Below are 16,038 nucleotides of genomic sequence, written 5' to 3'. Positions count from 1 at the left end.
CTCCATGACAGGGATCACCTTTCATTGCCATTGTTTTGTCAGGTAAAAGGTTGTAAAACAGCCCCATTTCATCTGTGTTGTGAATGGTTTTAAATTTGTACTTCTGGATGATTCTAGGAAGAACATTCTCCTTTCAGTATTCTACTGTATTTTCATCTACCTTGCTGGCTTTGCTACGAACTCTATGACCACTAATTTCAGATCTCTCCTTAAATTGATGTAACCATCCAGAAGATATCTGAAAATTTTCAACATTTAATTTCTTTAAAAATTTAAATTTCCTTTGTATAATAATTGTTCCTGGATATGCATGTTAGTAGCACATTATCGCTGAAAACAAGTCAACATGCATTTCTCAAGGTTCACAAAATTTCCACTTTGTATGCATGTTTCATGGGTGCTAATGGTGGTAAATGGGGGATGTTGAGATGTGCTTACTTTTGATTCATTAGGATGCTGTTGCACTTCTTTATACTGTATGTAACATTTCTTAAATTGAACGAGACCTGCTTTTGCTTTTATTGAACTCATTTTGCACCTCACCTCTCACACCACAACTTAGCGCTGACTGCCGGGAGCATTAGGTCCGCTACAAGTTGTGCATGTAAAACTCGTTGACTTTGAGCCACACAAGTTCTCGTCCTTCTGGAGATGACTGGAATGTACAGTGCTGTGTAATTTTAAGCAGCAAGAACAGTCGTCTCATTTCACGTGAAATCATTGATTAATTACGTAATAGATAAAATGTATGCTGCACAAATGTGGAAACATACAAATAAAAAATGTAAAAACGGGATTAGTATGCATGTTAAACTGTAGTACAATTATTAACACATACCTGCCAACTTTCCTGATTTAAGCAGGAGACTCCCGATTTTCGACAGTTTTTCCCACCTCCCGATTATTCTATTATTTCTCCTGATTTTAGCTTATTTTTTGGTGAACTTCAAACATTTGTTTTCAAATCCCGCCATTTCAGGTTTGTATGCCAGTGGCTGGAAGTCCTTCGCTTATTGGCCGCTTTCAAATGAAATTTGACGTTTATTAATTCAAGAAATGCGCACAAATGTTGAAACCTGTATATCGCGATGCATATATCGATTGTCAATATCTCGTTCTCACGTGCTATGTTCGTGTTCATTCACATGTAGTTAGTCAATTCTAGAGACTAGTCACTAGATTTGGAGTCTTTTTTTAGTAATCTAGTGACTGAAAGATAACAACTAGTGACTTTTCTAGAGATTTTAGGAGCTAGTTGGAGACAATTCTGGTGAATTTTAATTTATTACTTGATAAAAATGGCATTCCGATTTGCATAATTGCGTGGACGTGTGATGCAATATATTAACCTATGCATTTGCTAAGTAATCGCATCTAAGTATTTGACTGATTTGTAGCTGTGGAGCATGAGTTTTCGGATGGCTTATCAGAGACCGATCATCTCACTCACATACCTCGTTCTTCCTGTGAGGAAATAGAGATCGGCAATTTTTAGCCTCGTATAGCAACAGTCGGGTTTTAAGACAATAAGTGTTATAATATATGCCATAGTACTCTTGTATTGTACAAGACATGTAGAATAAGCAGTTTTGACCCATTTGATTTCTCCTGATTTTTGCTGATTTTTTGTTTTGTAACGTTGGCAGGTATGTTAATGTAACGTAGAAATGCATAAAATGTACAAGTGTAAAATGTGTAAATTGGGATTCACTGTAGTTCTCATTGCAAAGTTTTCATTGCAAGGGTATCACTGGAAATAAATGTTATTTTGCATGACACAGTACCACAGGTTGCTTCACTGTTATGTATCGTGCGTTTGCTTTCCAGCTTGTGCAGCAGCAATAACCCATGTCTGAATGTTGTTGTAATGGATGATCAACAGAGAGACCATTGCAGATTGAAACTTGCATCACGTCTCCTCAATACAATATACTTTCCATCTGTCGTCTTGTGCCTTCCATTTGCTGTTCCCACCTCTTCTAAATCACTTCTGTGTTTCAACTTTTTGAAACAGTGTTGCATAGCTTGCAATTTTGCTAGAACTCTATTGTTTTGAATTGGATGTCCTGGGCAAAATTGTTAACACTTTCTGCTGGTTTACGTTTGTCTACATTGTTTTCGTCCAAATAGTTCACATCGATCATTCATCGGAACAGGACACTTCACCTCGGACCTTGTCATCGATTTTCTCACCAGTAGGGCTGTTAATAAGAACTGTAACCAGCAAATAAATGTATCAAAAGGCAATCGCCATGTATGAAGAAGAATATTCTGCTTACAGTACAATTTTAAACCCAAAACCCTCCATTTGTCTTGACGACCCTCTAACAAGCCTCCTAACCTGTTACTCACTCTGACTTTGCCTGGCCTCTGTTATTTCATGTTCCCTTGCACCCCTCCAAACTTTAACGCTTTCATATTGTCCTGGGTATCACTCTGGGCCAAAACTGTTTCAATTTCTAAGAAGCACACTGCCTAATTCAGCTACACATGGAACCCGAACAAAATGCCAGATTAGAACGAGTTGAGTGTTCTTTGTTATATGTGGGGCTGCATTGCAATATTCATAGGAGGAAGGGAGCTAATATGGTGTTGAAATGGCTTCTTGTTGATGTTTCAAAGATGGCAAGCGTAATTTAAATAAAACATTCAGACAAAACTTACTGTAAATTGAACTTTGAAAGTTTTATGTGGTGACAGCTTTTTTTAAAGAGCCATAATAGGCTTTATTGTATTCCATATGTTGGTTACAATAGTAAATTACATGATTGGTAAATGGTAGCAGCAGAGTACTGTGTGCCATTGTGAGTTAATAGCCCCATACATGGAAGGTTGAGACATGCAGCTGAATGAGATTGTGTGTATTGTTAGTTTGGCAACATGATCCACTGCCACATACTGGCTCCCTATTCTGAGCCATATATCACCCCCTGAAGCAAGGTAGATGAGTGCTCTTCTCTGAGACTATAGGAAGATAATGCAAAATCATCATCTCCCAATACTAAATGACATTCCGCTTGTAGAGCGAAGCAGACTCAGATCTGGATATCCTGCTATTTGCCTAGAAGACAAATTCAACATCCTCAGCTCAGGGAATGAAGACTCCCAACAAAATTGCCCTTAGCTATTCTGTATCCAAGAGAAACCGTCGTGTGTTTTGATCAGCCCCGAGCGATATGGACGACTCTCAGTTGAATCCGGACTGGCCATTCAAGGTGTGAAGATATTTGTAATTGGGGGAGAAATCCCATCATCTAAATGTGACTGTGGTGCTGAGAGGCAAACAGTTCAACATACAGCGACCAAGTGTAAAAACTGTGGTACGCTGAAGACTTCAGTGATTTTCTGACAGCGACAGCTACACAGTGTATAAACAATGTGTCTGTATAGTTTGTATTTATGAGTAATGCTGGAGATTTCCATGATTCTGTGACTGATGTTACCTGAAATGTAGTTTTACAAAACTGTCGTATGCTTAATAATAATAATAATAATAATAATAATAATAATAATAATAATAATAATAATAATAATAATAATAATTCTTGGAAAGGAACTTAAATATCTGTATATTTACAGCGCTAAATGTGTGCTCCTTATGGACAGCAGTGATAATGCTTCTGGACGATGACGACCTGAATATCCGCAACACAGTGGCAAGTCTTGCTCGGAGCCTCATCCCCACCCTAGACGTTCCGGTAGTGGCCCACTATGCCAGGGAGCTATTAGTGGCAGTGTTTGTGTCGTGTATGCACAGACCTCATCCTGTTCTTTGTATTGCTACTCTGATGGCTTGGAGCCTGCATCAACTGGAAGATGACAGTGGAGGAGATGACATTGAGGTGAGTTACTTGTTCTTATGGCAGTTTTGACACAATAACGTTTATAAAATCAGGCTGCATTTGATGTGCTTGTCTCCTCTTTCTAATGCTACCCTCTTCCTTAACTGACTTGCTATTATGTTTGTCTTGTTTCTTTCCATGTTCCTGTCTCTTTATATGTGAATTGATTTGAAACTAGGCTGTTCCCTTCCAATATTTACAATATCCCGTTGGGTTCCTTTTCTTCTTTTGTGTTTGTCCAGTGTTCCTATCTTTTACCACTTGTATTTGTATTTCTCTTATGTTTCTTACATTTTCTTGTATTTATCCAGCTTTCTCCTTATCCTACAGCAATGTTATCTCATACTTACTTACTTACTTACTTACTTATCCGGCGCTACAGCCCTGTGTGAGCCTTGGCCTCTTCTACGATAGTCCGCTATCTACTTCGATCCCGAGCGGCTGGTCTCCATGGGCGGATGTTCATTGCCTTCAAGTCAGCTTCAACTTCATCACTCCATCTATTACGGGGCCTTCCTTGTCGCCGTCTTTTGTCTACTCGGGATTTAACTACTTTTCTTGGCATTCGATCTTCCTCCATTCTTTCCACATGTCCAAGCCATCGCAGTCTCTGTGCCTTAATAAATCTAACTATATCCTCCTGGTCTAGTATGTTTTGTATTTCAGCATTCGTCCTTATCCTCCAACCATTCTGGTCTTGAATTGGGCCATATATTTGTCTAATAATCTTTCTTTCAAATATCTTTAACTTATTTGCGTCATCAACTAAAAGGTTCCAGGCTTCTGAGCCATATGTCACTACAGGTCTAATAAGGGTCTTATATATTTTGAATTTTGTAGGTTTAGACAATAGACGAGATTTAAATAATGTAAGATTAGCATAATAGGCCCTGTTTCCAGCTGTTATTCTGCGATGTATCTCCTCACTTATTCTATTATTATTTGTCAACATGGTTCCCAAATACTCAAAACTTCGTACATTCTCAAAATTATGGCCGTTTATTGTCAGATTATCTTGACTTCTTCTGCCCTCTATAACAGTCACATGCATATACTTAGATTTACTGTCATTCACCTCCAATCCCATCCGTTTTCCTGCTTCCTCCATTTCAAGAAACATTTCCTTCAAATATCTAATCATTCCTGGCCATTAACACTACATCATCTGCATATGCACAAATTTGTTTAGATTTATATACAATATTTCCTGTATCCATTATTTTTTCAAGGACTTGGTTAATTGCCAGATTAAACAAAGTAGCTGAGAGTGCATCACCTTGTCTGACTCCTGTATTAAGAGCAAACTCATTTCCAAAATGTTATCTCATAGGAGGTTGAAATGATGGCAGTGTAGTTCCTTTATGAATTTTGTTCGGAAGTAGTTAGTTTTACAGGAATCAGAATTCCAAAATTCTGCCCAAATATCAGGTTAAAAAAGTGAGGAAGAATATCATCTTGCCAGGCTGAGTGGCTCAGACAGTTGAAGCACTGGCTTTCTGACCCCGACTTGTCATATTTGATCCTGGCTCAGTCCGGTGGTATTTGAAGGTGGTCAAATACGTCAGACTCGTGTCGGTAAATTTACTGACACGTAAAAGAACTCCTGTGAGACTAAATTCCGGCACCTCGGTGTCTCCGAAAAGCGTAAAAGTTGTTAGTGGAACGTAAAGCCAATAGCGTTATTATTATCATCCTCCCGCTTCAAGACTGAAGATCTGTCAAGATGGACTTCAATGAGTGTTGAGCTGGGAAGCATAAATGAACGAGCCAGGTTCTAATAAGAGACGGATATAGAGGAACTGGGATTGATGCGGAGAGAGCCCACAGAACAAGTGTGCTTTATACCACCGAGATCCCAACAATGAAACAATCACTGTACTCTTCTTCTTCCTCTGTCCCTAGATGCTATTTGTGGGTGCCGGTGGATGTCAGATTTTGTTCACAAGCTGTTCTCCATGACCGTAATTCTTCCATTGTCAATGCTGAGTCTGTCGTTCCTCAGTTCATCCATAACTTGTTTGGTCCAGGTTTACTTTGGTGCTGCTCATTGTGCTGCCCACTGAGTGGGTCTGTTTCTATATAGGATCCTGTAAGGTAGTCTAGTAACATCTGTTTGGCATATGTACCCAAAACCAGCAAAGTCGTCTTTTCTGTATCTGATCTTAATTGTTGAATGCTGTTCATTTTTGATTCCTGAAGTGAGATTCACATAATTTGGCGTAGACATCACATCATATTTGGAAGACTTCCACTGTTTCTGTGTTACATCTGAAATCATGCTGTTCTTCCACAAATCAGTGTTCTATCTGTGTTCTTAATCTTTTCCCTATGATCTTTTCTATTATGTTGAGACAGTGAGACAACGGGGTGATTCCTCTATAATTTGTACCCTTTCTCATTCTCCTTTCCTTTTTCTTATGACATTATGTATGATTTTTCATAAAAGTCGGGAAAGATACCAAACTTGCACAAAAACACATTAAAATTGATATGAAACAGCAATCGGTTGTGTAAACATTTTCACGGATGTTTTTCAAGCAGTGGCTTACTCATTAGCACTTATTTTCTAATTCCGATCGTCTGAACATATATATAGTGTTATTCTTAAAAAATTTAAATGTATCACTTTGTAGAAAACATTTCAGTTTTCTTACTTCATACGGCGTCACCTAACCTAGGTTTACCGTGCACGTATTATGAAAACATATTTCAAGCTCCCTGTAGAATAACAACATTTTTACTATAAATTTATGTGGGAACAGCCTTTCTAAAATTTAACAGGATGCAAAAGTACATAACCTATCCTCTGAAATTAGTTATGCACACCGCTGTATGTTGAGAAGGAGAAGTATCACATTCTTATTTTATTTCAGTACATTGTATTGAAATTAAGCAATCGTTTACTTCAGCCCTTACTTCTAAGGAGTTAACAACTGCTGTCATTGCACTTATTGCAAAAAACATGTTATCCCGAAGTTTGTTTATTACCAATCGGAGTTGTGAATTGCTCGCTCAGGACCGACTTGCTCGCACATAGTGAAGAATCCATACAGAAGATGATCGATTGTATTCAATATAAACACTGAAGTAGAATTTATGAATACTGATAACGGATAAAAACTATCACGCCTGAATTTTCCCGTAATAACGAATAAATCAGTAGAAGGGTTACCATCATAACCGAAGGATATTGCACAGACACAGATTAATATAGGAATTTTCGAAGGTTATAATAACATTGCCATTAAAACATGGGTTCTCTTCTACTACAGCGGCCGGGCTGAGTGGCTCAGACATTGAGGCGCTGGCCTTCTGACCCCAACTTGGCAGGTTCTATCCTCACTCAGTCCGGTGGTATTTGAAGGTGCTCAAATACGTCAGCCTCGTGTTGGTAGATTTATTGGCATGCAAAAGAAGGCGTCTCCGAAGACCTTAAAAGTAGTTAGTGGGACATAAAGCAAATAACATTAATTAACCAAATTCTACTAAAGCGGCCGCGGTTGGATGTGTATCCAAGTCCAACATCACACTTTAGCCCTAAATGCCTACGCTCTAAATTCATATTCTGCCTTGAATTATCCTTAACAAGCTTATGATGTCTTTTTCAAAGGTTCTTAATAACCCATTACCAAAATGAATAGAAATAAATAATTGAGAATTTTAAGATTTCCTTAACGCTAAATGTGGATTTTGCCCTGTTGCGAATTACGTTAAATCAAATATAAAATTGCATTGCTCTAATTGAATAATTTTCGGGACTGGAAATTTCTTCCGTTAAATGCAGGATTACGCTAAATCATTAGTGGCTGAAGATGACGCACATCAGCATCGAAACTAGTCCCAAGTAAATGTTGTAATTTAATTAGTTCAACGTTATTTTGTATTGAAAAGGTGGACTTTTTAATTTCCTGTTATTCTCAGTTCTATACGGACTTAAGATGAAATTTTTAATTTTAAAATTGAGGTCACGCAAAATCGGGGTTATACTTTAAGTATTGAATAGGTGGAACCCTTTTAGCTCTTGTTTTACTTTATATTGCTCTTCAATACAGAATAATATAAAATTTATTTCCTATGAGTCCATCTATTCCTGGTGACTTTCCAGTTTTCATGAGTTTCAAAGCATTTTCTATCTCTGCCAATGTAATGGGGCTGTTTCTTTTATTTCATTAAATTCATTGACTTCATTCTCTTCTACTTCCCTTTACAGAATCCTATATAGAATAATTCCATCCTCAGTTTCAATTGCCTTAATATACTCTCTGGCCAATCTTCTACTCTTCAATATTCTGTAAAACATTTTCTGATTACCTTTGCCGTCCTCTTTGAATTTTTGTGTGAATGTCTCCCAGATTTTAATCTTCTCTTCCTTCACAATTCTTGTTCAGGGTCAGCTTTTTTTTTTTTTTTTTTGTATGTTACCTTGCATTTGTTTTTGCTTTCAAAATCCTTAATTTTTCTTTGCTACATTTTGATCTTTAATAATCATTTTCACTCTACCAACTGGTTTCTTTCTCTTTTATGTTTCCTTTAGTTTTGCCACAAACTTCTACTTAACAGTCCACTAACTTTGTTTTGAACAAGTTCCATTCCTCCTGATCATTTTATCTTCCATTTCTTCGCAGTTTTTGTATTATCAGGTTTTGGAAAGCATTCTTATTTACCGCATCTTTTAATTCCCACTCCTTTATTCTGGGTGCATTTCTTGTACTTGCTGTATACACAGCCACTAGAAGTCGGTGATTACTATCTAAACATTCACTGGGGATAACTTTTGTGTCTCTCATGCTTTATCCTAATAGTTATTCTGTTATCACATTGTCAATTACTGTTTTATTAGATCTTTCATCCCAGCTGTATCTTGTTACTTGATGACTATCTCGTTTCTTAAAGAAGGTGTTTTTTATTATCAGGTTATTTCTTACACAAAAGTCTAGGGCATTTTTTCCCTCAATATTTTTAACACCGTAACCAAAGGGCCCCATCTCCTCTTCATAACCTGACCTGTCTACTCCAGTTTGAGCATTGAAATCCCCTATTATAATCCAATATAAATTGTCCATTATTGGACATGATAAATTTTCCAGCTAACTCATTCCTGGTTGCCAGCGTTTCGCCCCCATGTGCTAGGTTGGGCTCATCAGTTGGTACCTAGCACACCTACCAAGACACATGGCTAGTGCATACTGTGGAGGCCACTGTGTAGGGCCAATAACGGACCATTTATTTTGGTATTATAAATTTACTTATTCGGGACAAATATTTCAGATTCCCTATGGGAATCAACATCTATATCTTCGGATGGCCAAGCAGGCATCAATTTTTGGCAATGAGACAAAGTTTCTCATAGTGCATTGGCACTGCCAGTGGCTCCAAGTAGCCTACGCAGTGGCTTCCACGGTATGCACTAGCCATGCGTCCTGGTAGGTGTGCTAGGTACCAACTGATGAGCCCAACCTAGCACACGGGGGTGAAACGCTGGCAACCAGGAATGAGTTAGCTGGACCATTTGTATTGGTATTATAAATTTACTCATTCGGGACAAATATTTCAGATTTCCTATGGGAATCAACATCTATATCATCCCCTATTATAATGATATTAATTTCTCTTATATGGTCCTCCAGGTGTTCCAGAAACTCTTCCTTCTCAGCATAATCACATCCTTGCTCTGGGGCATATATGTGAACTATTGAAAGACTGTCTTATCCATATTTATTCTAGCTTTGATGATTCTTTCATTTACATATGAGACATCAGTTATGGCTTCAATATCTTTATGTAGTACAAAACTGACTCCATTTATGGCTTCTTTGTTGTTCCCGTGCCAGTATGGCTTATACCCTCTTCTCAGCTTCCTGGATTTCACCCCCTTCCATTTTGTCTCTTGTATTCCTAATACATGTATTTCTCTCCTTTCCATCATTTCAACTATCTCCTCATACTTACCCATCAGTGTGATTATATTCAGAGTTCATACTCTCAGTTTGTTTTGCTGGTGAAGTCCTATCCGGTTTTTATGTCTTCTATTGATATTCTTTGCGCATTTCTAGGATGAGCATCAGCCTCCGAAGGGTCATCATTAATTCCAGAAACGCTAGAAGGTCATCATTTGGTATATTTGATATATTCTATCAAATGCTCGTCCTTTCATTGAAAACAGTTGCATGAATACTTCTCTTATTGACAAGCTAGGTCTAACATAAAGAAGGATTTTCTTTCAGGATTTACTCCCTTAGCTTTTGCTGATCCCTCCACATCCCACAAGCCAGTGAGTGGGTTCCTTCTGTGCTACCCCTAGAGGGATAGGTTGCCTTGTCCGCCAGCTTCTCCACTTTCACTGCCGTTAAAGTCTTTGCACGTATCTCTGTGGTCGGCGCCTGTGTTATACCCCATAGGTCTGGATCCCCATTGGAACTTAGCCACTAATATAGCTCCGACTATGGTTCTGTTGCCCACCCCTATGACGTGGACATGCCTGATGAAAGTTGTCCTCGTCAACTTAAGGTCTCATAGACCGGGTTAAAGAGACTCGCTGATTTTAGCTTCCATGCCCGAATGACATCATCGGTTAAAAGGAAAATTTATTGTTCTGTATGTCTAATGGCAGACTGGCTAAGAAAACCTGGAATTTCTTAAAACCAAAACAGCACAATCGAGTAGTTCTAAGAACGTGAGAAAGAGTTGATATAGTTCGGTATCCCTGAAAACTAAATCAGCAATAGGGCTGAATTTAGATTAATGGTAAAGGGTTATCAGGAGTTTAAAGTGGAATCAGATTCCAGAAGATCGAAGGCACCTTATGGGTGAGGAGCGTCAGAAGGCACTTATAGATGAGCCTAAGAGATACAGGCTGGATGTCAAAGCTGGCAGACGACAACAATCTGAATGCTGGAAATGAGATTGGTTGTTAACGCACAGTTGATAGAGGCTCAGTTCAACATGCATGCATACATACATACATACATACATACATACATACATACATACATACATACATGCATACGTACATACATTCTTCATTGTAGACCATTATGCCTTTCAACATTCAGTCTACCGAGCTCGATAGCTGCAGTCGCTTAAGTGTGGCCAGTATCCAGTAATCGATGTGTCGGTGCGACGTAAATCAAATTTAAAAAAAAACATTCAGTCTGCAAACCTCTGTGAATTTACTAAACATCGCCACAATCCTCTATTTGCAACTAGTGCTGTGACTTCATTTAGTTCCTTACCTCTTATCTTTAAATTATTAGAAACTGAGTCCAACCACAGTCGTCTTGGTCTCCCTCTACTTCTCTTACCCTTCATAATAGAGTCCATTATTCTCTTAGGTTACCTATCGCCTCACATGACTCCACCTCCGAAGCTGGTTTATGCGTACAGCTTCATCCATCAAGTTCATTCCTAACTTAGCCTTTATCTCCTCATTCCGAGCAACCTCCTGCCATTGTTCCCACCTACTTGTAACAGCACTCGTTCTCGCTACTTTCTTGCCTGTTACTTCTAACTTATGAATAAGATATCCTGAGTACTCTCATCTTTCACTCCCGTAAATCAAAGTTGGTCTGAAAATAGACCAATGTAAAAATAGTTTTGTCCAGAAACCGATTTCCTTCTTACAGAATACTGTTGATTGCAACTGTGAGCTCGCTGCATTAGCTTTACTGCACCTTGATTCAATTTCACTTACTATATTACCATCCTGGGAGAACACACATCCTAAATACTTGAAATTATCTCCCTGTTCCAGCTTTATATCACCAATCTGACATTCAGTTCTCTTGGATTTCTTACCTACTGACATTTTAGTCTTGGAAAGGCTAATTTTCATGCCATACTCATTGCACCTATTTTCAAGTTCAGCACAATCTGCCATTAAGACCAAGTCATCAGCATAGGCCAGACTGCTTACTACATTTCCACCGGACTGAATCCCTCCCTGCCGCTTTATATCTTTCAGCATATGATCCATGTAAACTGTAAATGACAAAAGTGAAAGATTACAGCCTTGTCTATCCCCTGTAAATACCCTGAACCAAGAACTAATTCTGCCATCAATTCTGACAGCAGCCCACTCGTCAACATAAATGCCTTTGATTGATTTTAATGTTCAGTTCAAATGTTAGGGAAAAAATAAAAAATTGGGTGGCAGATGACTGGGAAGGCAGGACAAGGGCAAAAGGAAAAAATTAACCAAATGGGGTATAAGTACTAGAAAGTCATAAACTATGCTGATCTGTCAATGTGTTTAGCCTGTTGTGCATTCCCGTTCGTGTTTCTCTCTTTCTATATGAAATTTTCTTTCCTTATGGAACTGATCATTTTACATCCTTGAACTTGGTTATTGAACAACTACTTGGCTGACACTCGCACCAAGATAAGAATGACTGAGTTTGCAGTTAACCCCAATTTTTTGCCCACAGTTTGAGGAGAATTTTGCAACTTAACAGGTACCTTTACTCATTTTTGCCATTTTCTTTTCGTGTGTCTCTCAGTCGCCATTCTGTTGGTCGTTACTTGTTGCAGTGGTGACAGGAAGATAATTATTTTACATGTTTCCTTAGGAACTTCATCATTTTTTCTCCTGTAATTTCTAATTCAAATGTCATTTTTGTTTGCAGGAACGAGTATTCGACAAAGGTGAGATGAACGTTTTTGCGGAGGGAGTAGTGTTGACCGAATTAGCTTGCAAATACTTGGAGCAAGTTCTGGACATAGAGCTCGTCACGGCTCCTCTGGAGGATGAAATCAAACACTGGCTCTACACACAATGCTGGCCCTCGAACGTGGAAGAGGTCACCGACAACATGAAAGATGTGTCATCTCTCAGTGACTTTATCAATTTCACCAAAGATAAAATATTACATGTCAAACATCACAGTGAATATTCTCATTTCTTTGTTCCTGACCAGAAGCCTGTCATAGTAGCAACTTACAAAGTGTTGAGAGTTTTAAAAGCAATGCCTCAGTGATTTCTTAATGATTATCTTTATATTTTATATTGTCCGTCCATATTTTAGCTGAGTTTCTTGCAAGGCCTACATGCAAAATATCATTAAACCAGTAAACCCTGTCTAGCGGCTGAAGATGTCTTGCTATTTGCATTACTCCATGAATGTGAAGGGACAGAGCTCTTGAAACCATGGCACTGCATTCTGTTGGCTGTGGGAGTTCTGAAGACAAAGTTGAGTTATCATTTAACAGAAGGTGTTACACCCTATCTTCACAATGTTAATCTAATCATACACTGCCTGACAAAAAAAGTTAAGCACCCAGGAGTGGTCCAATATTATCCCATTTTGGTGTACATGCATACCATTGATGTGTGAGTAAATGATTAGATTTATAGGGATCTGTAATGTGTAGAACATTCGTGATGGAACTGTCCTGTTGTTCATAAGTTGTTACCAGTCAACTGCCGTGAGTCAGCTAGTTAAACAAGGCGTGTAGAGAGGACTACGTACAGTACAAAGTACACGCGATGCCTCGTAGACACATTAGACAGCCTATCCACCAATTGACAGCATTTGACAGAGGCCGCATTGTGGGACTGCATGAGGCTGGTTGGTTGTATCGTGCAATTGCGAGGCATGTGAGCCATTCAGATGTTACAATGGCCTAATGTTGGACTCAATGGGTACATGAGGGCACCCAATCACGTCGTGCAGGTTCAGGTCCACCAGGAACCCCCTTCCCGAGGGAGGGCCTTCGTATGGTGCGCCAAGCATTGCGGGACCTACCATCCGCGAACATGTATTGGAGACTCTACAACATTCTGTGAGGTCCCTCACAATGTCTCGACGATTCGCATCCGCTGGATTGGGGTCCTACCGCCCCATACGTTGGTTGCCATTGACACCAGAACACCAACGCTTGCGTTTAGATTGGTGCCTTGCCCGAGAGACATGGACAGATGACTACTGGTGTTGCATCATGTTCAGTGATCCGATGACCATTGTGTGTGGGTTTGGCGACGTTGAGGGCAGAGGGTGGATCCTGCCCATATTGTGGAAAGACGCACAGACATCATGGTGTGGGGAGCCACAGAATGTGCGTCCAGGTCCCCGCTAAACTTTGACGGTTCAGCAATACGTCACAGCACCCTGGGACAGTGTTCCAATGAGATAATGCATGTCCACACAGAGCACGTGTGTCTATGGACTGCCTAGAGCATGTTGAGGTCCCCGGACCTCTCCATCATTGAACACATGTAGGATGACATTGGAATGGGACTCCATCTCAGTACCAACCCCTGCAGGATCTGGAGGGACAGCTGCAACAACTTGGACGAACTTGCTTCAGGAGATCCAATGGCTGTTTGAAACCGTTCTGAACCGCGGCCGGGTGCATAACTGTTTTTGTCAGGCAGTATATTTATCTGCACTTTTCTTGGATGCTACAGATCTGAATTTCAATGGATAAAGCCCGAATAGCCATGTTGAACGCCAACGTCCGAGGCGGACAGGCACGCTAAGAAGAAGAAGAAGAAGACAGATCCTACTTTTATGAATATTGGTATACATGCAAACTCATACTTTCTCTGTCTACCGATTTTTATATACATTAACATTTAAAAAAATGTTTATACTAATGTTTTTCTGATACTGTTTTTAAAACTGTATGTATGTGTTCTAATGCTGAGGAAATTAGATAGCAGTTCATTGACCTTGATGATGGGCAGTTTGCAATCTTCATTTATTTGTGTGCACAGCTCTGGTCAGAGAGTTTGTAACTCCTTGCTTCCGAGGCGAAGATCCGGTGTGATGATTGCCCATTGTAATGATGATGAGAGAAGAAGAGTACGGTGCATAGCCTACTCCTGTCGAATAACACCAAGGGGCCTGTTCATCCGATGGACAGCTCCCTCTGCAGATCAGCGGTAAAGTGTCGGCCTCTGAATCCCAAGATAGCGGGTTCTAACCCGGCAGAGGTAGTCGGACGTTTGAAGGGCGGAAAACTGTCCATTGGACACTCCACATCGTATGATGTCGGCTTGCAGAAGATCTCTGGTAACGTGTTTGGTGCTTACCTGACAAAATTAATTAAAATTCAACCATAGATGTCCAAGAGAGATTCAGTTTACTCTGCCATCTAGTAAGGCTAAAGTAAAACAGAACGTCCACATTCATGAGCAAGCAGCCAGATGGCATCAAATTAAAATGCTTGCACGCAGTAGCTGAGGCTATACGATGATTATTATTATTATCCGATGGACAAATCACCATCAAGAGTGTTATATGTCCTCACTCCAGATGAACAGAGATGTTGCAGATCTCTGGAGACAAAGGCTGAAATCCCGTAAGCCACCAATGAAAACAGCTAAGAATCTAATGAATGCTGGTTTCAATTTAAAAGAGCAATGGATTCGTACAGCTCCGGAGTGGCCAAGCCTCTTTAATCCAAACCACGCCCCAGCTTGTTTCAGTTTGCCAAGAAAAACGTGGGCATCACTAAACAGGTTTCGCACTAATTGTGGAAGATCTGCATTCTCCCTTCACCAGTGGGGCTTCGGGGACTCTCCAGCATGTGATTGTGGTGCTTTAGTCCAGACCATGCATCATATAATGGACGAATGCCCTCTGCGTGCTTATTGTGGAGACCGGAAAGACTTTGCTGATGTCTCAGAATCCCTAGTGCAGTGGATAAACAATTTAGATATCCATGTGTAATTGTTCCCTACTTACCATGTATTCTTTGCAGGTTTTTCTTTTGTATAATATTGTATACACTTGTCCATTCTGTAAATTCCATACGCTTAATAATAACTCCAGATGAGCACAGTGAAGAGATTTGGAACTGAGCCTAGACTTTCGGCACACAATCTAGCGATTTAGGAATTGTTAACCACCACCTCTCCAACACTGACGACCAATATTCTGATGGTATTTTTTCCCCCACAAACAGGATTTGAATTGGCTAACCACAGTGCCAGACCATAAGGACTTGATGCTTTAATGATTATGACCACCAGGCAGGCTATTTTAATAATATCTTATCAAATATCTCTTAGTTCAGTCCTACGGAAGGGTGTCATTGACAGTCTGCCTCCAGTAGTATCTGTTCTTGGCATGGTGACTTGCTTGTTGTAAGCTCATCCTGGACAGTCTCTTTATCTGGTTTATCCATCACAGGATCAGATACCAAAGTTGTCTTTGGCTGATATTGATCAACAGTCTTGTTCTGATGTCTAGCTCCC

At 39.6% G+C, this 16,038-nt stretch overlaps 1 protein-coding gene across 1 annotated transcript in view; it reads left to right on the top strand.

Moving 5' to 3' along the window:
* THADA (Thyroid adenoma-associated protein homolog) overlaps positions 1-15,612 on the top strand; it is a 139,928-nt gene extending 124,316 nt beyond the window's left edge. Inside the window, exons 23-24 of the mRNA XM_067155258.2 lie at positions 3,580-3,842; positions 12,464-15,612. Of these exons, the coding sequence (XP_067011359.2) occupies positions 3,580-3,842; positions 12,464-12,814 (614 nt within the window). The 3' untranslated portion in view covers positions 12,815-15,612. The remainder of the gene's footprint in view (positions 1-3,579; positions 3,843-12,463) is intronic.
* Positions 15,613-16,038: the final 426 nt, after the last annotated feature.

The sequence above is a fragment of the Anabrus simplex genome, chromosome 11 (assembly GCF_040414725.1).
Source record: "Anabrus simplex isolate iqAnaSimp1 chromosome 11, ASM4041472v1, whole genome shotgun sequence".
Lineage (NCBI taxonomy): Eukaryota > Metazoa > Arthropoda > Insecta > Orthoptera > Tettigoniidae > Anabrus > Anabrus simplex.
This window is presented reverse-complemented; position numbering and strand designations above follow the sequence as displayed.